This window comes from Gorilla gorilla, chromosome 8, assembly GCF_029281585.2.
Source record: "Gorilla gorilla gorilla isolate KB3781 chromosome 8, NHGRI_mGorGor1-v2.1_pri, whole genome shotgun sequence".
NCBI lineage: Eukaryota > Metazoa > Chordata > Mammalia > Primates > Hominidae > Gorilla > Gorilla gorilla.
In genome coordinates, this window is record NC_073232.2 from 126,828,363 (window position 1) to 126,852,267 (window position 23,905).

Here is a 23,905-nt window from a genome sequence, read left to right on the forward strand (position 1 = left end):
TGGCACAGCCCTTTTAATGTACTCTTTCTTAGGATGATGGAAAGATTTCTGAAACAACTCTTGTCTTTTTTTTTGAGATGGGATCTCTGTCATCCATGCTAGAGTGCAGTGGCACGATCATAGCGCAATCAGCTCACTGCAACCTGCAACTCCTGGCTCCAAGCGATTGTCCCACCTCAGCCTCCTGAGTAGCTGGGATTACAGGTGTGAGCCACCATGCCTGGCTAATTTTTAAAGTTTTTTTTTTTTTTTTTGAGACGGAGTCTCGCTCTGTTGCCCACGCTAGAGTGCAGTGGCATGATCTTGGCTCACTGTAACCTCCGCCTCCCAGTTTCAAGCAATTCTCCTGCCTCAGCCTCCTGAGTAGCTGGGACTACAGGTATGCACCACCACACCCAGCCAATTTTTGTATTTTTAGTAGAGATGGGGTTTCACCACATTGGCCAGGATGGTCTCGATCTCTTGACCTTGTGATCCGCCCGCCTCAGTCTCCCAAAGTGCTGGGATTACAGGCGTGAGCCACTGCGCCCGGCAATTTTTAAATTTTTTGTGGAGACAGGATCTCGCTGTGTTGCCCAGGCTGGTCTCGAATTCCTCACCTCAAGTGATCCTCCTGCCTCAGCCTCCCAAAGTGCTGCGATTATAGGTGTGAGCCACCCTGCCTTGTCACGTTTGTCATTTTTAACAAGACTAGGATGATTTACGAAATTTTTTAGGGAGATTATTTGCCCACAAAGATCAGGAAATGAAAAGACCCTTTTATATAGACATGTGGAATCTCTCTAAGCTGGTTTGGAAGAAGTCCCAAACAGTGCTGAGAAAATGTAAGGTTTTAGCAACAAAGCCGTGCTTCTAAAATGAAGAGGAGACTATTGGCTTATACATCATAATAATGACAGGGGTCTCACTAAATTTCTAGTGCATTTTTCTTCTGAGGAGTCAGAAATCTCCATCAATGTGTCCTCACCACACCCTTATAGGGCCAGATCCTCAAAGTGGCATCTGTGGACTTCCCTGTACCAGAATCACCCAGAGCAGGGGTGCATGTTCACATGCAGATTCCCAGGCCTCCTGAATCAGAATGTCTGGGGTGAGGCCTGAGAATCCATACTTCATTATTTTTTAAAAGCATGAATAACTTCATTTTTATTGTGGTAAGAACACAACATGAGACGTACTGTCTTCAATTTTTAAGTGCACAATACAGTATTGTTAATGATAGGCACCATGTTGTGCTGGGAATCCATACTTTAAACAAGATATGCAGGTGATTGTTAGGCATAGTGGTTTTAGAACCTCAGCCTTAGATGGTAAGACCATTTGGGGTTAAGGATGGTACCTTTTACCTCTGTAACCCCTGCACCTCACCTCATGTTTAAGACATTAGCATGCAATGTCTGTCAGAGGAGTGAAGGTGTCCCCCTTTACAAAGGTAAAATGGGACACTTACCCAGGCTTCTAGTCACATGGCAAGAAGTAACTTGAGCGTTAGAATTAGGCTCACTACCCACGAGTCTTCATCCTCTTTTTTTTTTTTTTTTTTTTGAGACAGAGTCTCATTCTGTCGCAAGGCTGGAGTGCACTGGTGCGATACTGGCTCACTGCAACCTCTGCCTCCCGGGTTCAAGCGATTCTCCTGCCTCAGCCTCCCAAGTAGCTGGGACTACAGGCACATGCCACCATGCCCAGCTAATTTCTGTATTTTTAGTAGAGATGGGGTTTCACCATGGTGGCCAGGATGGTCTCGATCTCTTGACCTCATGATCGCCCGCCTCAACCTCCCAAAGTGCCGGGATTACAGGTGTGAGCCACCGCGCCCGGCCTCTTCATCCTCTTTCTACTCTCCTATATTTGGATGATCAGTTTCTCTTTTTGGATTTTATTTATTTAAGCATCTCTATGTCTTCTGGGATGGGGTCAAAGAGGATGGGTCATCTTCAGATTTACTGAGCAAATTTCCAAATTCGTGAGTTTCCAGATGAAAAGTGTGAAGAACGCCATGTGGAGTCAAGAGGTTCAAGTCACCTCCCTAGTTGGGCAGCCCTTGGTGAGCGACCTGAGCCACCTTTCCCATTGGCATGCCTCCTGTGCACATGCATGCACACAATTTGGGGAAAGAACATGAAGAGGAAATAATCCGAAGGTGGGCTGGGCGTGGTGGCTCACACCTGTATTCCCAGCACTTTGGTAGGCTGAGGCGGGTGGATCACCTGAGGTCAGGAGTTCAAGACCAGCCTTGCCAATATGGTGAAACCCTGTCTCTACTAAAAATACAAAAATTAGCCAGGCATGGTTGCATGCACCTGTAATCCCAGCTACTTGGGAGGCTGAGGCAGGAGAATCCCTTGAACCCGGGAGGCAGAGGTTGCAGTGAGCTGAGATCGCGCCATTGCACTCCATCGTGGATGCCAAGAGTGAAACCCCATCTCAAAAAATAATAATATTTTTAAAAATAATCAAAGGGTGGGCAGAGGGATGTGTTTGAAGTGATGGAAATGTTCTAAAGTAGGATTGTGATGATGGTTGCACAACTCTGTAAATTTACTAAAGGTCATTGAATCATACACTTAACATGGGTGAATTTTCTGGTATGTAATAAAGCCTCAACAAAGCTGCTACTAATCACAGGTGTTGTTGGCTAAAATCTGTTCCAAAGGGACTCAGTGCTAAGGCTCAGGTTCAAGGAGCTGATATAAAAGCCACACTTTGGCAGTCCAGAGAAGTTAAGAGACCTCTTCACCGTCATACTAAATACTGATGAAGGCCCAGTCTGGGTAAATGTGCTGGGTAGTATACAGAGCAGTTAAACAGACAGCACAAATCCTCCAGGAGTTTATACTTAAACAGATTATATCCAGCTAGATGCAATAAAAGAAACATTAACAGAAAAAAATCACTTGGGCCTTTATTTCATATGTGAGTGAAATAAATATTTATTTATTTATTTATTTATTTGTTTATTTATTTATTTATTTTGAGACACAGTCTCACTCTGTCATCTAGGCTGGAGTGCAGTGGGGCGATCTCGGCTCACTGCAACCTTCACCTCCTGGGTTCCAGCAATTCTCGTGCCTCAGCCTCCCAAGTAGCTGGGATTACAGGCATCCGCCACCATACCCAGCTAACTTTTGTATTTTTAGTAGAGATGGGGTTTTGCCTTATTGGCCAGGCTGCTCTCAAACTTCTGAACTTAGGTGATATGCCCACCTCAGCCTCCCAAAGTGCTGGGATTATAGGCGTGAGCCACCACACCCAGCCAGAAATAGGTATTTAGTAAAGGGATGAGAAGTTTAGGCCTAAAGAATATGTGAAGTCTTTAACATTTTTGGTTAAAGGACATGGCAAAAATTCACCACGGGAAAAATAATCATTTATCCACACACCTTTATTGAGCAGTTTTCAGATGCCTGGTAAAAAAGTAATTAAAAATACACCATGAAACAATGGTAGATTGAATTTATGGGCATAAATGTGTGTGAATGTCTAAAGTTAAGCGATTTAAGAAATTTTCAAACCCAAGCATCAACATGACTGTTAACTTGTTATTATTATCTGAAATAATCCCATATAACTACATCAGAGAGTAAACAGAGATGGGTGAGCCTGACTCCTTCATTCAAACAGGAAGCTGTAAGTTCATTCCAAATATTGGGCTTTTACAAAATCTGTGTTTTATAAATGAAGAAAATGGAAAAAATATTTCTTGAGGCCCGGTATGTGAGGCACTGTCTCAGATGACTCTTACTATCTGTTTGAAGCCTGTACAAGGTAAGTATCATTGCCCACATCGTAATAATAAGAGGATGGGACATCTTCAGATTTACTGAGCAAATTTCCAAATTTGTGAGTTTTCAGATGAGAAGGGTCAAGACCTATCCCAGCTTCAGGTGCCGGGACTCAACATGTAAGCAACTTGCTGAGAATTACTCAGCTTTTGTTTTGTTTTGTTTTGTTTGAGACAGAGTCTTGCTCTGTTGCCCAGGCTGGAGTGCAGTGATGCGATCTCAGCTCACTGCAACCTCCAACTCCCTGGTTCAAGTGATTCTCTTGCCTCAGCCTCCCGAGTAGCTGGGATTACAGGCACATGCCACCACGCCCAGCTAATTTTTGTATTGTTAGTAGAGATGGGGTTTCACCATGTTGGCCAGGATGGTCTCGATCTCCTGACCTCGTGATCTGCCTGCCTCGGCCTCCCAAAGTGCTGGGATTACAGGCGTGAGCCACCGCCCCCCACCAGATTACTTAGCTTTAAGTGTGGCTTCTGGGATCAAGTCCTGGTGTGTCTATGCAGTGGTGCCATCTCAGCTCACTGCAACATCCACCTCCTGGGTTCCAGCAATTCTCGTGTCTCAGCCTCCTGAGTAGCTAGGATTACAGGTGAATACCATCATGCCCAGCTAATTTTTGTATTTTTAGTAGATACGGGGTTTCATGATGTTGGCCAGGCTCGTCTCGAACTCCTGGCCTCAAGTGATCTGCTCACTTTGGCCTCACAAAGTGCTGGGATTACAAGCATAAGCCACGGCACCTGGCCTGTATCAGTTCTTTCTGCTAACCACTCTTCTCTCCCTTCCACCTTACCTATGCAGGCCACATCAAGCTCCAAAATTCCAAACTCTATCCCTGTTTCCAAGGTGCGTGCAGCTTTGTGTTTTGCTATTGAGCCATTAACATAGTTCATGAAGAGTTTTCATTTGCAAGGCCACTCCAGAGTTTCCCTTTTCGGGAGGAATTTCTGTACCAGTTCATTTCCGCTGGGCTGGATGGGCACCAGCCCTAACTCCCTCCACCTGACTAGCTGGCAAACTACAAGCAAGTCCATCTGCTGGAATTGGCATCATATCCTCCCCAAGGCAGGAAGTCACGAGGTCCAGGAAGCAAGCACATTCAGGTGTGAAACAGACGAGGAGGCAGCCTGTCCATGGTGGCAGACCCCTAAGCGCAGCATCACTGGATCCAAAGGAACAAAATGCTCCCATTTTCCCTGAAGCACATGCCATCTCCTGGGCCCTGGGGACAATTTCATATCCTTAGCCTGGTAATACTGCACCCAGAACAGAAATTATTCTGCTGACCTTTGGATGGTACCACTTTTCAACACAGACCCCTCCAAGTTAAACATTCATGGAGAGGCCAAGCGGGTGGAATCACAAGGACAAAATCGAGCCAAGGTAGCTTGAGATGCCATCTTTGGTGTGACTTATTATGAACCCAAAAGCTAGAGAAGATTGCTGGAGGTAGTTGCAATGCCCAGCAGAGGCACAACCCAGATTCCAGGAGTCAGGCTGGCTTGGGTGTAGAGACCCACTTGTCTGTTTCTCCACCACCATCAGCTAGGTCAGCAGATACAAGTGGATTAGTAGGGTCAGTCTTTCAAATGGAGATTAGGTCTGAGTGAACCCAAAAAATTCTGTTTCCCTCATGATTAAGCTAAAATTAGCCTGTAGTAGAAAATATTTTAAAAAATTTTTTAAACTGGCCAGGTGCAGTGGCTCACGCCTGTTATCCCAGCACTTTGGGTGGCTGAGGTGGGTGGATCATTTGAGGTCAGGAGTTCAAGACCAGCCTGACCAACATGGTGAAATCCCATCTCTAGTAAAAAACACAAAAATTAGCCAGGTGTGGTGGTACGCGCCTGTAATCCCAGCTATTTGGGAGGCTGAAGCAGGAGAATTGCTTGAACCTGGGAGGTGGAGGTTGCACTGAGCCAAGATAGTGCCACTGCACTCCAGCCTGGGCGATGGAGGGAGACTCTGTCTCAAACAAAAATAAAATAAAATTTATAAGCTGACTACTGGTTTGGAATAGAAAAGGACATATTATTATAATCTTGCAATTAAATCAAACAGTACAATCAAATCACATGCTTAAAATCAAAGAAACAAGGCTGGCAAAAAGTGAACAAAGCCTTCAGTAACAATAGCAAACAAAGATAAATTTCTCACCTTGACTACCCATTCCTTAAGAACCAAAGTTGACTTCTTTTTAGTAATCACCAAAAATCTCTCTTGAACTCAGGACATTTACTGTGTGTGCCCATTACTTGGCCATTTAATACTGTGGGTCCAAAATTATCGTGTTTTTGTTGTTGTTGTTTTGAGACAGTCTTGCTCTGTCCCCCAGGCTGGAGTGCAGTGGCGTGTGATCATAGCTCACTGCAGCATTGCAGCTTCGAACACCTGGGCTCTAGCAGTCCCCCTGCTTCAGCCTCCCAAATAGCTGGGACTATAGACCCTCACCAACACATCCAGCTAATTTTTTAAATTTTTAGAAGTGAGGTCTTACTGTGTTGCCTAGGCTAGTCCTGAACTCTTGTTCTCATTAATCCTCCTGCCTTGGCCTCCCAAAGTGCTGGGATTACAAGCATGAGCTACCACATCTGGCCCTGGATTACCCTGTGCACTGAGAGACACCACCAAAGATTAAACTCTTTTTCCGCTCCCCCAAGAGAAGGTCATGAAAATTCCCATGGAATTCATTGAAGATCACCTCTGTTGGGTAGGTGGGGCACCCTGGAATCAATCATTTAGAAGAAGGGGCATGATCACCCCTTTTATGTCTATAGTGGTAAAAGAAGAGGTAAGCAGAGCCAGGGATGGGAGCTGGGAGGGAACAGCAGGAAGGGGAAGGGTGCTGCTCTGGGTCCCTGAGAAAGCAGATGCAGGAGTCCTTCTGATGCCCTGATGTGCTGGGTTCTGGAGAGGAGAAAAGACTACTCTGGGGACATCATTTTGGTGCCCAGAATACTGGCCAGTCCGGGAACTCTATCCCTTACTGCACTTGGTGGTAACTTGTCCAGGCAGGCTGTGTCTCTCTGCTATTGAATCCCAGCCATTTCTCAACTACCATATGCCCTGGGTCTCTGAAGAAGCTGCAACGGCCCTGGGCACTCATGATCCCTGAGACGGGGTGGGGGTGGGGGGTTCCTGGGACACTCCAGGAGGTTTTCAGCTTGGATACTCTGTGACTTTTAAAGACGCATGCCTTATCTCTCTGAGAACAAGTCCTAAATCTTACATTTTCTTTTGTGACCCACCCGCCGCCGCCACCCCGCCGCCGCCACCCCGCCGCATGTGGGGCTCCTAGCACATGCTCAATAATCCTGGTTGACTTCCTGGAAGAGTCTCACTTGACCTGCCGGGTCAGTTACTCCCCTGCTCACACATTTCAGCCAAACTCTCTGAAGTTAAATAATGCTGAAAAAAACAAAACATCCTTTTAACTCAAGATAAATAGAAATTCTTTTCAAACTGTTATTTCCAGATAAGAAAGCCCTTCCATTTGTGCTGACAGGAAATGGGGTGATTTTTCCAAAAATATTAAATCTTTACTGCATGGGAATGCAGTCTGCTGGTGCCCTGGCACAACACATTTCCTCCTGTTGTGAAAGTAAGAGAAAGTGGCCAGCTTCAGGTGAATCAGATAGATTTTCCTCAAATCATTCATTCAATCAATGTGCTCTACCCTACTGGGTCAATTCCCAACCTGATAGCCATGAAGGGGACAAAATATTAGCACCAGGTTGTTCTTCTCCAGTAAAATGTTGCAAAACCAACTCATCACAAACCATACACTGGATTTCAACTTGAGTCGACTTTCCCAGCACTGGAGAGGTTTTACATTCACTAAGCTACACTCTACAATCAAGGCCATGTCCTGTGCAGTGGTAACCTCTTGCCACACAAGAAAACAAAATTTAGGCTCCCACAGAGGGAAACAGCCTATGAATAGAATTTTTTTTTTTCTCCCTGAGATGTTGTCTTGCTCTGTTGCCCAGGCTGGAGTGCAGTTGCATGATCTTGGCTCACCGCAGCCTCTGCCTCCCGGGTTCAAGCGATCCTCCTGCCTCAGCCTCCTGAGTAGCTGGGATTACAGACTTGCGCCACCATGCCCGGCTAATTTTTGTATTTTTAGTAGAGATGGGGTTTCACCATGTTGGCCAGGCTTGTCTTGAACTCCTGACCTCAGGTGATCTCCCACCTCGGCCTCCCAAAGTGCTGAGATTACAGGCATGAGCCACCGTGCCTGGCCACGCCTAGCATAGAATCTTGCATTAAGACGTTTATTGACCTGAATGGCCATTCTTGCATAGATAGCTAGATAGGTAGATGTGTGTATGTGAAATTGAGAGATAAATCACATACCATACAATTCACCCTTTTAAAGTATATAATTCAGTAATTTTTAGTATACAGTTGACCCTTGAACAGCATGGGTTTGAACCACATGGTTCCCTTTCTTTTAACCAAACATGGATTGAAAATACAGCATTCAAGGGATGCAAAACCTCTGTACACAGAGGGTTGACTTTTCATATAAGTCGGTTCCTCAGGACTGACTTTGGGACTTAAGTCTGACAGATTTACCAGGGGGATGGTGGACCTAGAACCAATCCCCTGCATATACTGAGGGATGACTATACTCATTGAGTTGTGCAGCCGTCACCACTGTCTAATTCTAGAACATTTCATTACTCCAGAAAGAAACCCTATACCCATTAGCAGTCATTCGTTATTTCCCCCTTCCCCCAGCCCCTGGCATTCTCTAACTTACTGCCTGTCTTTGTGGATTTGCCTATTCCACACATTTCATACAAATGGTATTGGACAATTATGGTCTTTTGTGACTGTCTTTTTCCTTCTTTCTTTTTTTTTTTTTTTTTTTTTTTTTTTTTGAGATGGAGTCTCACTCTGTCGCCCAGGCTGGAGTGCAATGGCATGATCTCAGCTCACTGCAACCTCCACCTCCTGGGTTCAAGTGATTCTCATGCCTCAGCTTCCTGAGTAGCTGGGATTACAGGTAACTGCCACCACGCCCAGCTAATTTTTGTATTTTTAGTAGAGACAGGGTTTCACCATGCTGGCCAGGCTGGTCTCAAACTCCCGACCTCAGGTGATCTGCCCACCTTGGCCTCCCAAAGTGCTGGGATTACAGGCGTGAGCCACCGCACCTGGCCCTGACTTTTTGTTCACATAATGTTTTCAAGGTTCCTCGAAGTTGTAGTATATATCAGAACTTTGTTCCTTTTTATGGCTGAATAATATTCCGTTTTCTAGATATACCACCTTTTGCTTAATTCATATTTAAAATGAAGCAATTTCTCCAGTTTATTGTCAAGTGATGGCCTGACAATACACAAGGTGACCAGTGTCTCAATACTGACCCTGTTTCACAGGGCCTTCCTGACTGTCCATTGAGCTGCAGAGTCCGAGACCAGAGCTTCATGAAGAAAATATGCTCTCAAACTTGAGACAGCATCATCCATCCACAACATTCTCTAAGGGCAGAGCCAGGTGGCCTGGTGGAGGCTACAGATGATTCAAGGAGGTCAGACTATGAGGCACAGAAACACAGCAGACTCTATGAGCAAAGTCACTGATTTTCAGTGACATTTTACACTGGTAAAAAGTAAACCAACCAAGCGGTACATGTTTATTGTCCTGAGAATAGGTACAAAAGGGATACTGAGACAGGCCTTTGCCATCCAGCCATCCACCAGGAATGGTAACTTTTGGTCCTTCAGCAAGTTATATCAAGGGGCAAATTATTTGTTTTCTGTAATGATTATTGTCAGGTAGATAATAAAGCTCAGGCTCACTCACTCTCTCTCTCTGTCTCTATGTGTGTATGTCCCTATCTTCTGAGAATTGAAAGAGACCTATTTTCCTTATTTTTTCTTTTATTGATACATAATATTTTACATATTTATGAGGTTCATATGAGTATTTTTTTACATGCACATAATGTATAATGCTCAAGTCAGGGTATCTGGAGTATTTATCACCTTCAGTATTTATCATCTCTGTCTCCCAGCTACTTTGAAATATACAGTATATTGCTGGTTAACTGTAGTCACCCTAGTCTGCTACTGAACATTGAACTTCTTTGTTCTAACTGCATGTTTGTATCCACTCACCAACCTAAGAGATCTATTTTCTAATCATGGTTCTGTCACACCAATTAGCTCCAGAGTCTCGGACACTCAGTAGCCTCATCTGTAAATGAAGGTGACTAGTAACTAACTGCCCTGACCAGCTTGCAGGCCTGTGGTGAGAATTAAATGTTTATGAGATCACTTGCAGATGTTAAAAATATTATACAAAGTCAGGATACAGTGGCGGCTTACTGTCCACTGGGACATAGACCATCTCAACCAATATACTCAGATAACTTGAGGATCAGATAACATGATCCTCAAAAATATTTGGGTCTACAATTAATTAATTGGATGAAAGCATGAATTCCTCTGAGCACAGTGAGAATGAGAAGAATGCAATTAGCCTTCAGCATGGACACGGGTTATTATTTGTTCCTTGCAAGTGTATGATATACACAGAACAAGAAAAGGGGAATTGACATGTCAGCTTCTCTTTTGCAAATTACATCTCTGATGGTGACAAAAAGATTAGATGTCATGCAAGCATCCTAGGATAACCTATGTTTTGCTCACTAGAGAACAGCTTAGCCCAGAACGAGACCTACTCACTGCTTATGATTACTGCCACATAACATACTTAAAATACCTATGCCAAAAAGAAGGAAGGGGACAAAGGCCTCCAATTTATAATGTGAATTCACCTCAGAAACATCATAAACATTTGCCCCTCAGCTTTGTGAAAAAGCAGTTTTTTTAATCAGTCCAAAAGCAAAACAAAACAGAGCCACCAGTTTTTAATTCCTCTGAGAGCCAAGGAAAAGGATTTGGCTGAATCCCATTGTGATTCCATTTCCTTCACCCCAGGAGTTCAGCAGGAGGGGTCTAAAAGCGAGTCTAAATCCTGTCCTGCTGTCCACCCTTTCCAAGTTAACAGATAAAGACAGGGGAGGGTGGCCTCGTAGGGCAGAATGGACAGGCATTCCAGGGTCAGGAGGACTTCCTTCGGCTCTGTCTGAGGCTCTTTCTTATGTGGTCGGTGTACAGGCTGTCACAGACATCACTGCACGTTCCCAGAGAGCACAGGTGGCACAGTAAATACCACGAGACACAAGGACAGGTGCCACCAGCCCGCCCGGAAAGACCAGATGAACCCAGGCCAACTGATTTCTGGGTGCGGTGATGTGAGGAAAGGGAAATCGTGGGACTCAGAGCCCCACCCTCTCCCTCTGTGGTCAGAATGCACATAAGACAACTTTCCTTTCAGGGAGGAGAACAAAAGAATGCTCCCGTGCAGCCTGGCAGGTGCCTGCTCAGGGAAGTACCACTCTGCAGTGTGGGCAGAGGGCCGAGCGCCTTTGTCCTGAGTGAACCAGTGCAGTGCTCCATGCACACAGGTAGCCCCTGGGGGCATAGGAATTGCATAAGACAGCTTGAGAGGCCAAGAGAAAGTCAAGCCCACCCTTCGTTAGTCTGTTGGTAAAACAGCCCAAGACTAGGGGAAGAACACATGGGACAAAACCTTTTCCTTTACCCTCCAGGCTTCTGTTTTCAGTTTGACATTTGCTTTTTTTTCCAAACACTTGTCAAGAATAGATTCAACCTCTATCTAATCCAAAGAGGTATGGGGCTGGGCGCGGTGGCTCACGCCTATAATCCCAGCACTTTGGGAGGCCAAGGTGGGCAGATCACCTGAGGTCAGGAGTTCAAGACCAGCCTGGCCAACGTGGTGAAACCCCATCTCTACTAAAAATACAAAAATTAACTGGGCATGGTGGCATGCACCTGTAATACCAGCTACTTAGGAGGGTGAGACAGGAGAATCGCTTGAACCCAGGAGGTGGGGGTTGCAGTGAGCTGAGATCATACCACTGCACTCCAGCCTGGGCAACAGAGCAAGACTCTGTCTCAAACAACAACAACAACAACAACAAAAAAGAGGTATGGGAAGTATTACATAAGAGTGTAGTGTTCCAGAGAAGATTCCATATCTTAAGAAAGCACCATCAAAAACAATCTACTTTTAGCTATGTGCCTAGAGATGGTTATACCTTTGTAAAGAGAGACCAAGAAACTCAGTTGCTGTCTTACTTAAATTTAGGGTTGGAGATATGAGACTAACCCCCTTATAAATTTGGGAGTCCTTACTTGATTACACCCACCATGAGCTGCCTTCATTTTGAAACTAGCTGTTGCTGTTGATAATAACAACCATTTTGTTGCTGTTTCTTTTCTTTATGAGGCTAGCAGGTAACCACCTGTACCCTGGAAAGGATGTCTGCTGGAGTGAGAGCTCTCCTAGGGCTATCTACCAAAGATGGGAAGAAATGCATTCCAAAGAGATGCCCCACTCCCCCATGACATTAGTGACCTAAGTCTGAAGTCTCTTCCAGCTTCCTGTTACCATTAGGCTGTTAGGCAGAAAAGAGGTGGGGGCAGGGGAAGGGGGAGGGGGAGGGGAGAAGGAAGGGGGAGAAGTTTGGAGAAAAGATGGAGAGAGCAAACTGGAGTATCTCACACTAATTTGCCCCTGCACTTCTTAATTAGGAGGCAGGTTGTAAATATCTTCAGAACTCTCCTAAATTTATAAGTTAATCAGCAGAAGCATTTGAAGATGTACCATTTATAGGAAGATCTCCCTAAAAAGAGAATCTTGCTGTCGAAAACAAAACTGAAAGCAAGTGATGAGAAATCAAGCTACAATTTGAGTGTATGCTCTATGCTGAGTGCTACGTGCTGGTTTCCAGAAAAAAAGAACCATTGGCTCTGTCTGATCCCTTACAGCCAAGACATGAGAATTCTAGAACTCAGATCCTTAGAGCCGAAGGGACTCCGGGAGGTCTAGCAGCCCAAGTCTTGGAATTACATGTATATTTTCAATTCTTGCACTTAAAGAAAAGAAAACTGAGGCTCAAAGAAGTGGCAAGCCTTGCCCAAGGGCCCCCAGCTGGTGAGTACAGATTCAGATTGGCTGCCACCCAGAGCCTTTTCAACTGAGCCGCTGGTGCTCGGGCCCGCCTCCCCACCCGTTCAAGCTGATGTGATTTTCAGGGCTTACAAGGATTAAGGAATGACAGAGACAGAGAGAACTCGAGGGCTGCTGGAGGTTACATGCCAGTCCCTTTACCTGGGAAATGAAGACAGCCCCAAGAGGCTGAACAACCTGCCCCAAGTCACTCAGGAATGAGTGACACAGCCAGACCTCGAGCGTCTCTTCTCTATCATTGTCCAGTGACCTTTCTCTTTCCCAAAGGTCCCTCAGGTGTCTGGTGGCATCTCTGGTGACACCACACCTAGAGAGGCCTTAGGGTCCTCTTAGGGCTCAGTGAGTGTTAAATTAAAACCACACAGGGTCTGCAGGCTTGCTGGGATGATACGTGCATGATTTCCCAGGCTTACTCAAGTGGGTTGAATGGTGACCTGATCATCACCAAAAGAGACTCCCTATCAATTCCCTGGAACCTGTGAATGCTAGTTTATTTGGGAGAAGAGTCTTTGCAGATGTAATTAAGCAAAGGATCTTGAGATAGGGAGGTCATCTTGGATTATCTGGGTGGGCCCTGAATCCAATGACAAGTGGTTTTACAGGAAAGAGGCAGAGGGAACTGTAACAGAGAAAAGGAGACAACACGCAAAAGACAGCCACATGAAGACAAAGCCAGAGATTGGGAGGCTGCCACAAGTCAAGGAACACACAGAGCCATCAGAAACTGGGAGAGGCGAGGAAAGGCCCTTCACTAGAGCCTTCAGAGACAGCATGGCCTTGCCTGCACCTTGCTTTCAGACGTCTAACCTCAAGAACTGACAGAACTCAGTTTAAGAACTAACCTCAAGAACCTCAAGAACTGTTTAAGCTTGTTGTTTTAAGCCACCACTGCTACAGCTGACACAGAAAACTAATACATTCGTAAAGGGATAAAATAAATTCATCTGTGGATAAAATAAATATAAAAAACCCACAAAACCCCAAGGTTTACAGTATTTACAACAAATCCACCATCATAATATTTCACCACCACCAAGACCCAAGCATGAGAGGCCGAAGGAGGAGTGTGTGGAGACCGTCCTGCTTTGTGTTGGTAACCAAGCCAAACTGACTCACAAGCTGTCACACGTCAGTGTGATAACCCTGCAGGACATTTTTCTAGCTCACACGCCCATCTGAGGACTACTCTGCTGGGTGGAGGCTGAACATGGTGCAAACTACTCCCAGACGCCTCAACTCTGAAAGCCCCGCATGGAAAGTCTCCAAGTCTTAAGCCTCACAAAACGGCCTTCACAGAAACCTGAAGCCAATTTGAGAAGAGGCCTCTGCAGCCACAGTGAATGCCAAATGACTCAGGTCTTGAAGCAGAAAACAGAGTAAGCAGATGTTTCTTCCAAATGGCATGTTCTTGGATCTAGCTTTATTTTAGATTTTCTTCCCCACAGCTGTTGAGCTAAATCTGAAGGGAATCAACACACACACACACACACACACACACACACAGAGCTCTTTTCCCTCCCCAGCATGTTTTGGGGGAACACAGCTCCACATGTGGACTAAGAAGACTGCAAACACGGCTGTCACAAACGTGGGGACCACGTTCAGTATTTTCTCGCCTCTCTTTGTACAGCTGGACATCTGGGAAATCATTCTGATGTTCTATTGTTTCTTTTTATGAGGGCCAGGCTTGGTTGCTCATGCCTGTAATCTCAGCACTTTGGGAGGCTGAGGCAGGAGGATTGCCTGAGGCCAGGAGTTAGAGACCAGCCTGGACAATAGAGTGAGACTCCCGTTCTTTACAAAAAATAACAAAATTAGTTGGGTGTGATGGCATGCACCTGTAGTCCCAGCTACTCAGGGGGCTGTGCAGAAAGATAGCTTGAGCCCAGGAGCTCAAAGTTGCAGTGAGGTATGATTGTACCACTGCACTCCAGCCTGGGCAACAGAGCAAAACCCTGTCTCTAAAAAAAAAAAAAAGAAAGAAAGAAAAAAAAAAAGAAGATGATGAAGAAGAAGGAAGAAAGAAGTTAGAAGGAAGAAAGGAGGAAGGAGGAGGGAGAAGGGAGGAGGGAGGAGGAGGGAAGAGAAGGGAGGAGGAGAAGAAGAAGGAGGAGGACGAGGAGGAGGAGGAAGGAGGAAGAAGGAGGAAGAAGAAGAAAAAAGAAAGAAAAGAAAAAGAAAGAAGAAGGAGGAGGAGAAGGAAATTTCCAAGTTGCTCCCAACTCAACAGGTTTATTTCAGTCCTCCACAAGAGATCAAACTCAGGAATCCCAAGGGAAATGGCGTCAGGCCCCAGTCAGGGCACTTCTGAGAAGAGCTCTCTAGTGAGGGATGAGGGATGGACTCAGGGCCAGGAGGGGAGGCACCAACCTCCTGTGCATCACACTCTGAGCCCTGTGATGGGACTGCTCGGACTCCAAGCTCCCCATCAGGTGGGTCCCATCCACCTTCTCCAACAGCCTTCCTGGGGATATGCTTCTTTCTCCCTGGTCAAGACACTAGTTTTGAAGTGTCCTTGGGTCAATAATTAAAGCTTTATTGGAAAGGCTATGAGAGAACTCTTTCCACCCTTCCTGTGTGTGCGGAGGGTGGGGGCCCATTTCTCAGGCTCCACTCCAGCCAGCACCACCATCATTTTGTGCCCAAAGTTCTGTAGTAGCCTCCTAGCTGGCCTGTCTCCACCCCAACTCCCTTCCCAGCCATTTAAAAAACATCTGAGCTGAAATGCACGTACTATAAAATTAAACATTTTAAAGTGAAAAATTCAGTGGCACTTAGTACATTCATTCACAATGCTATGCAACCACCTCCTCTAATTCCAAAATATTTTCATCACCCCAAAAGGAAATCCTGTATCCATAAAGCAGTAATTTCCTATTTCCCCTTCCCCTAGCCTTTGGCAACTACCAATCTGCTTTCTATCTGTACGGATTTACCTATTCTAGATATTTTATATAAATGGCATCATACAATATGTGGCCTTTTGTGGCTGGTTTCTTTTATTTAAAGGCTCATCCTGTGGTCGGCAGCTCTGCTTCAAGGCTGGATAATATTCCACTAGTTGGATACACCACATGTTGTTATCCACTCACCTGCTGATGGACATTGGGTTGTTTCTACCTTTCGGCTGATGTGAATAGGGCTGCTGTGAACACGTGCGTACATAGATTTGAGAACTCTCATACATTCTTTACACAACAACCTGGTCTAATCACAGGACACTCCAGCTACAAGCAGTTCAATGGCTTCCCACCTCTTTTAGGGTAACACCCAAACTCCAGAATATGACTCTTGGGACCCTGCCCACTTCTCCAGCATCATCTGTCACATCGGTTCTCCTGCCCAACTGACGTTTCTTATGTATCCTGTGCTTTTCCTCATCTCTGAGCCTCTGCAGGTATTGCTCCCTCTTCCCAGAACCCTCTTCCTTGGGCTAAGAGGCAACTGCATTTGACCACAACAACACCCTTCTCTCCCAAATGCAATCAGCTGCCCACGTCCCAGCACACAGCCAATGCTGGCCCCTCTGTGCTTCATGGAAAGGGTTTACAGTGGGATTTAGGGGGCTACACTGGGCCTTTGCTGTGAAACCCCATGGAAGAGACAGCGCAGCCCAGAAGCACCATGGTGGCGGGGAGGAGGGCCTCAGATCTGTGTCTGTGTCTCTGAAACGTGCCCTGCTGGGAAGGTGGAACATGGCTCCGTGGATTTAGCAGCCTGGTGCCTGACAAAGCAAGATGACAAGCTGGAACACCTGTAGTCATCCCCCTAGTTGTGGGGCTTCCTGACCCACCTCTGCTTGGGCCATACTCTCCACGCTGGCAGGTGGGCCACAGATGAGGCAGTCTTACTTCTTCCTTGGACCTGGCTGACACCCCACAGGCCTGGGAGAAGTAGGGTAGCGACTCCTTCTGAACTCTGGCCCCAGAATTCTGTGTCTCACCCCAGAGGAACTGGCTCAGCACAGAGGCAGAAGCCTGTGTGGCAGCTGCTGAGAAAGCAGGAAGAAAGCTCCCTAGCTGGAGGCGGTCGCACCTGAACTTGACAGGCTTCAGCTCAGCCCCGGCCACAGGGTGCTCTGGATCACACAGGATGTGGTTTTTGAAGTTTGGGGAAGCCAACGCCTCTACCTTTCCCCCACCCTTCCTTTCTTAGCTTCCATTCTGAGCCTCTGCTCCCTGAATCTGCACACGCCCACAGATGCACGCATACACATATGCACACACGCACACATGGATGTATACACACATGATTTCACACCCTCTTCATTTACTCTTGTCTAACTTCTAAAAATGAAAATGGTCTAATATAGCCTGTCCTACATAACTCCTACCAGAACCTTTATCATTCTTTTTTTTTTCCTTTGCAAATTCTCCATCATTCTAATCTCCACGTGAGCCTTTGAGGAGAGTGCAGCACCTTAATTCTTGAAAACAGTCACCTGCGACTACTTTCTTTCTCCACAGGTGAAAAAAAGATGGAGGAGGTGGGAAAGGGTCCCCTCTTGTTTGTTTCTGAGGGCCGCTGAGGAAGATGGCGGTAGCTATGAGGGAGCCGGTCTGCCACTTACCTCCAGGACTTTCCCTGTGATAAACTGGTGACACGCCTCACATTTCACCCCAAAGAGTCCCTGGTAGTCCTTTTCACAGTACGGAGCACCATCCCTGCAAGACAAAATTGTGTTCGGCTCCTGAGGAGGTGGCCAGGGGCTGGAGAAGACACCAAAACCACATTTCTCCAAGGCCTTTCCACAGAAGGGCAGGACATATTTCTACCCCGCCCAGTGTTCACATGCCTGGCAATCCAGTCAGACCTGGCCAGACAGGATCAAAACCACAAACAAAACGATCCAGAGAGCGCTCTGCGGCTCTCGGTGCCACACAGGCGAAACAGCCATGTCGCCATATGGTTACCCTTGCCGATTTTTTACTGTCTCAGAGCTAACTAGCAGAAAGCCTGGCAGCATTCTCTCTCCATAGGCCACCTGGGCACGTAGGAGCACTGAGCCCACTGAGCCCACATAACAATAATTAATAAACCAGAGAAAGAATGGTGTTAATGAACCTGAAGAAGATACTGGCAAATCAATAGGCAATATCACACCTGAAGGCAAAACACTAGCGACAATTTCATTAAAACCACAATAAAGGCAAAGCTATAAAATATTGTTAACGTATATAATACATATAGTTATTAATATGACACTGAGGCCCTGCACAGTGGCTCATGCCTGTAGTCCCAGCACTTTGGGAGGCTGAGGTGGGTGGATCAACTGAGGTCAGGAGTTTGAGACCAGTCTGGCCAACATGGGGAAGCCCTGTTTCTACTTTAAAAAAAATACAAAAATTAGCCAGGTGTGGTGGGGTGTAGCTGTAAGTCCCAGCTACCCAGAAGGCTGAGGCAGGAGAATTGCTTGAACCCAGGAGGCAGAGGTTTCAGTGAGCCAAGATCGCACCATTGCATTCCAGCCTGGGTGACAGCACAAGACCCCATCTCAAAAAAAAAAAAAAAAAAAAAAAAGAACACTGAGCCCATCAGATGTGGGCTCAGCATTCATCCCCCTACAACGGGGCCACATGCCGGAATACAGCCTCTGAACAGCCTGCAGACACCACCTCCTCAGCTCTCAGGAGGCCTCCGGGGCCCAGGGCCACCTCCTCCAGGTCAGTTAACCTCCTTGGAGCACAGGAAAAATATTATATCCTGTGTGTGATTGCATGGAAAAGCTATAGAGTGCCACCCTAGACTGCCAAGTTACCCACCCCCGCATAGCTTGCAATGTTCCGTTAGAAGCCAGGCACCTGTCTTATTTTGTCCATAATGGTCACCCATAGAGCTTCTTGCCCTTTCTTTTCTTTCTTTTCTTTTTTTTTTTTTTTTTTTTTGAGACAGAGTCTCACTCTGTTCCCAGGCTGGAGTACAGTGGTGCGATCTGGGCTCACTGCAACCTCCGCCTCCCAGGTTCGAGCAATTCTCCTGCCTCAGCCTCCCAAGTAGCTGGGGTTGCAGGTGTCCACCACCACACCCGGCTCAGTTTCTGTATTTTTAGTAGAGATGAGGTTTCACCATGTTGGCCAGGCTGGTCTCGAACTCTCAACCTCAGGTGATCCGACTGCCTCGGCCTCCCAAAGTACTGGGATTACAGGCATGAGCCACCGCACCCAGCCTTCTTGCCCTTTCAATGCAGGTGTTTCAGCCTTACCCTAGGCCTGTAGAATTAGATTTCTAGCGGGTGGGGCCCAAGCAACCTTTTGTTTGCTTGTTTGTTTCACTATATTTTTAAACTACATTCATTAATATTTTCAAATAGGTGATTTCATGTGGTTGGGGAAATGAATGAATGAATGAATGAATTTATTTGTTTATTTTTTGAGACAAGGTCTCACTCAGTTGCCCTGGCTGGAGTGCAGTGGTGCGATAATAGTTCACTGCAGCCTTGATCTCCTGGGCTCAAGTGATCCTCCCACCTCAGACTCCCAAGTAGCTGGGACTACAGGCTTGTGCCACCATGCCTGGCTTGCTTGCTTATTTATTTATTTATATTAGTAGAGATGAGGTCTTGCTACGTTGCTCAGGCTGGTCTCGAACTCCTGAGCCCAAGTGATCCTCCCACCTTGGCCTCCCAAGTGTTGAGATTACAGGTGTGAGCCGCCACGCCCAGCAGGAAAATTTTTTTTAAGGCATGAAAAGGTATATGGTGGAAAATTTCCCCTCATTGCCAGGCTACATTTAAAAAAAAAAAAAAAAGCCTCACTTCCTTAACTGTAGCTATTATCCACTATTATTGAACATGAGCCAATTTCCTGGCAGGCTGTTTTGTGCAGTCCTAAAGGGCCCACAACCTAGGCTTTGTGTGTTTTTGGGGAGCGTCTATGAATGTACTCCAGCCCTGGAAGGAGAACAAAGGCTTACTAGTTCCTCATAGGAGGATGAACAGCAACAGGGAAATTATTAAATGCTTAATTGGTAATGACATACAGTGTAACAGTGTCAGCTTCATTAATTGTTAAATTAGGCAATGATTAACATATCATTAGGTTTATAGTAGCCAAAGCAAAAGAATACAATTCTGTTCAAAAGTTTTATAGCAACAAGTTCATTATGATGGCAGGATGTGAACAATTTCAGCACCATTGATGGGGTGGGGCCCCTGAGACCAGGATCTGCAGAAGAACCACAACGCCCGGTGCCCACTGAAAGGAACGCGTGCCCGCGCCCAGCCTTACTTGCTGATGTACTCCCCGGTGAGGACCTTCCCGCAGGACTTGCATTTAAAGCACCCCAAGTGCCACTGCTTATCCAGCGCCAGCAGCGCCTGCCCATTCTTGATATCTCTTCCGCAGCCGGCACAATCTGAAAAAGAGCAGCCGCCAGTGGTTACTACACATTTCCTTTGCTAAATCCAAGCAGGCAGCCCAATTTCAACCCCACTGTGTGCCCATCACACACTCAATCAATATTTACTCAAGCACCATCTCGGGTCAGTTTCTTTCCCTGCACAAAAATCTTTCTTGGTGAAGGCTCACAGGCTGCGTCCTCAGAAGGACACAGAACGGAAGCTTCATGAACCTCCGTGGATCTAAGGGGATGGATGTCCTTCACCCATCTGCTTACTTGGGGGTTTTTTAATGCATCCTCTGAGCTACAGATCGCCCAGAGAATATTTAATTATAGTGTCTTGGCTGTGATTTTAAGAAAGTGCGCATAGGCATTTATTGAGGGCACTGTGAACAACTCAGCACTTTATGCTGATGCCTCGCCTAACACTATATACGTGATTACTCCTGGAGGCTGCCCGTAAATCTCATTTTTGTAAATGGGACCCTACTTCCTTATCAATCCAAACCGGCCTTTCAAAGATTTGTGATCATCAATTAAATGGCTCTTAATTCCTTAGCTCTCAATTCTCCTTGGCAGGCTCCTGGAAGGATAATAAAGGAGAAATTATTTCTTCATGGTAAAGAGTGTGGGCCTGGAATAAGACATCCCAGTGCAGAACCCCAGCTAACTCCTCGTTGGCTAGCTATGTGATCAAAGCAAGTTACACCCTTTTGAAGCCTGGGTTTCTTCTTAGGGAAGTGGGAATGTTATCAGCACCTGGTCTCAGCCCTCTGATGAGGATTCAGTGCATTTAATAGATTTAGCAGTAGATGGCACATTGGAAGTGACTAGAAACATTTGCTGTTATTACAATTGCCATAATTAATCTGATTATTGAATGCTTCATTCTGTTAGGGAAGTTGGGTATTAAAAAGAACCCAGAAGACTGTAAATTGGTGCAACCTTTCTGGAAAGCAACTTCAACAACTACAGACATTCCACATCAATCTACCTGAGAGAATGAAAGCAAGCACGTGTCAAGTTGGCCACGTGTTCCCAGCTGATCAGACAGAACACACACAGAATAAAGCCATGTCCTGGCAAGTCCACTTAGTGGCCAGGTTTGGACCAAGACAGAGTCCACTTGGTACACAAAGTGATGAAACAACCCCCTCTTCTGACCACATCCGTGACTGCCACTGCTTTTTCCTAATGACGCTTCTAGCCCAACTTTAATTCTCTGACTATCCAGAAAAACTTGAGACCCAATCACTGACCTGGTCCTGCTTCTTGACAACACTTAACCTAGAACTGCTTCTAATCCTTTGACTCCTCTTTAAAATTACCTAGCACGTGGGCTGGGTGCGATGGCACACACTTGTAATCCCAGAACTTTGGGAGGCCGAGGCTGATGGATCACCTGAGGTCATGAGTTCAAGACCAGCCTGACTAATGTGGTGAAACCCTGTCTCTACAAAATACAAAAAATTAGCCGGGCATGGTGGCGCACGCCTGTAATTCCAGCTACTCAGGAGGCTGAGCCAGGAGAATTGCTTGAACCTGGGAGGCAGAGGTGCAGTGAGCTGAGATCATGCCATTGCACTCCAGCCTGGGCAAAAAGAACGAAGCTCCGTCTCAATAAATAAAGTAATTAAATAAATAAATAAATAAATAAATAAATAAATAAATAAATAAAATTAGCCAGCACAAGCCCAAATGCTGTGAAAACTCCTCCAAACTGCACCCAGAGTGGGCTCACAGTTCCTCTGGCTTCCCTCTTGCTGCAGCTAGTTTAACCCGTTCTTCTTTTTTTTTTTAATGACAGGTGTATTTCTGGTGATCTTGGACAGTGGGTGTTCACATAACCTTGAGATCCAGTAATTATTTTATGTCTAAGATTTTATTCTACAAATATATTTGCAAAAGCACATATGTGCATGCATATGTTCCCTACAGCATTTCTCTAATAACAAAAACTGGAAATAGGCTATATGGACCATCAGTGAAGAGCCAGTTAAATAAATTATAGTATAGTTGATAATGGAATACTATGTGCTGTTCAAAAGAACGAGGCAGATTTGTGCTCTGGCATGGAAAGATGTTCAAAATAGATCAAGTAAAAAAAGCAGGCCATAGAACAGTAAGCATAGCATAAGCTCATTCATAAAAAAGTAGTAAAGAAAATGGTGTGTGTGTCCTAGTCCCAGAATAGAACATTTCTGGGGGAAAACATTAAAAATTCTTAAGAAACTTCCTTCTCTGGAGGAGGACTTTACTGTTTAACTTCACATCCTCTGTGTTGTTTGAATTTTTAAACCATGATAAAGTAAAAAATTTGACTATTTATAAAATTTAAAAATATAAGTTCTGAATATTGCAAATTAGAATTTCTTAATGTATGGCCCATTATCTAGTACACATATGAGTGTGTATTAGATGGTCATATGCATATGAGTGTATATTAGATGGTCATAAAAGATTAAGCATTTTTTTAAAAGCTGGGGTTTATATGAATTCCAACATCTGACCAAAATTTTTATAAAAGGAATCTCACATCTGGTAGTTTACTATAAAGATAAAAATGGAAGGCCACGATATTAGTTTAAAAATATAATTTTTAAAGGTTAGGAGCACAGTATGGATGTAAGAAAACTGATAGTTTTTTTAAAAAAGAGACTATTTTTAGAGCAGGTGTAGGTTCACAGCAAAATTGAGCAGAAGGTACGGAGATTTCTGATACAACCCCAGTCCCTCCCCGTGCACAGCCTCCCCCATTAGCAACATCCCCCGCCAGAGTGGAACCATTGTTATAATTGATGAACTGACATTGACACATCATGATAGCCCAGAGTCCACAGCTTACATTAGGGTTCAGTCTTGATGTTGGACATTCTGAGTTTGGACAAAGGTATAATGACATGTACCCGCTCTTATAGTATCATACAGAGTAGTGTCACTACCCTAAAAACTCTCTGTACCCCATCTATTCATCCCTCCCTCCTCCTAACTCCTGGAAACCACTGATCTTTTCACTGTCTACATAGTTTTGCCTTTTCCAGGATGAAATGGACAATTTTTTAACCCAAGTCTAACTGAAATTTTTCTTTATTCTTCTAATTACATAATTCCCACTAGGTGGCAGCAAAGATTTTAATAATAAGGAAGATGCTGTTCAATAGAATTTTTAAAAGAGAAAATCAACTTTCAGAAATGGCTTTTCATTTCTACAAATGACAATGGATGGGCTCAGGGAGGTTGACAGAGCTGTTTGCAGTCTCTCTGCTGCACCAAAAGTGAGGTCCAGGGAGGTGGATGGTGTGGGGAAGGTAGGAGCAGCATGGGCATTGGTGTCAGGAAGACTTGGTCAAGTTACTCTCTCCGAACCCTCATTTCTTCATCTGTAAAATGCGGACAACAGCCATTGCCTAGGCTGCTATCAGGAAGAAAAGAGATCATGCACTGTAAAGTGTTTTGCATAATACAATGCTTGGTACATGTGAGCCACTCAATAGACTCCCTTTTTCCTCGGTTAGGAGCAGTTAGGTCTTGGGCTCTTCACAAGCACCTCAGTGCCCAGACATCCCAGAGCTATGAAATAAGCAAAGACACAATTTGAAAATAAAGACCACTGTTAGGGGATAGAAAATCTTGAGGGCTTGGCCTGCAGCCAATCAGAGGCTGAAGCAGAGTTACACTCTATACAAATGAAGGACTGGCCCACGGCC

At 45.3% G+C, this 23,905-nt stretch overlaps 1 protein-coding gene across 15 annotated transcripts in view; it reads right to left on the bottom strand.

Moving 5' to 3' along the window:
• Positions 1-23,905, bottom strand: part of ABLIM1 (actin binding LIM protein 1) — a 390,799-nt gene that overhangs the window by 96,536 nt on the left and 270,358 nt on the right. For all 15 annotated transcript variants that reach the window (XM_019034674.4, XM_019034676.4, XM_019034678.4 and 12 more), the window contains exons 5-6: positions 20,087-20,213; positions 17,431-17,524 (exon numbers count right to left, since the gene is read on the bottom strand). In XM_019034674.4, the coding sequence (XP_018890219.1) occupies positions 17,431-17,524; positions 20,087-20,213 (221 nt within the window). The remainder of the gene's footprint in view (positions 1-17,430; positions 17,525-20,086; positions 20,214-23,905) is intronic.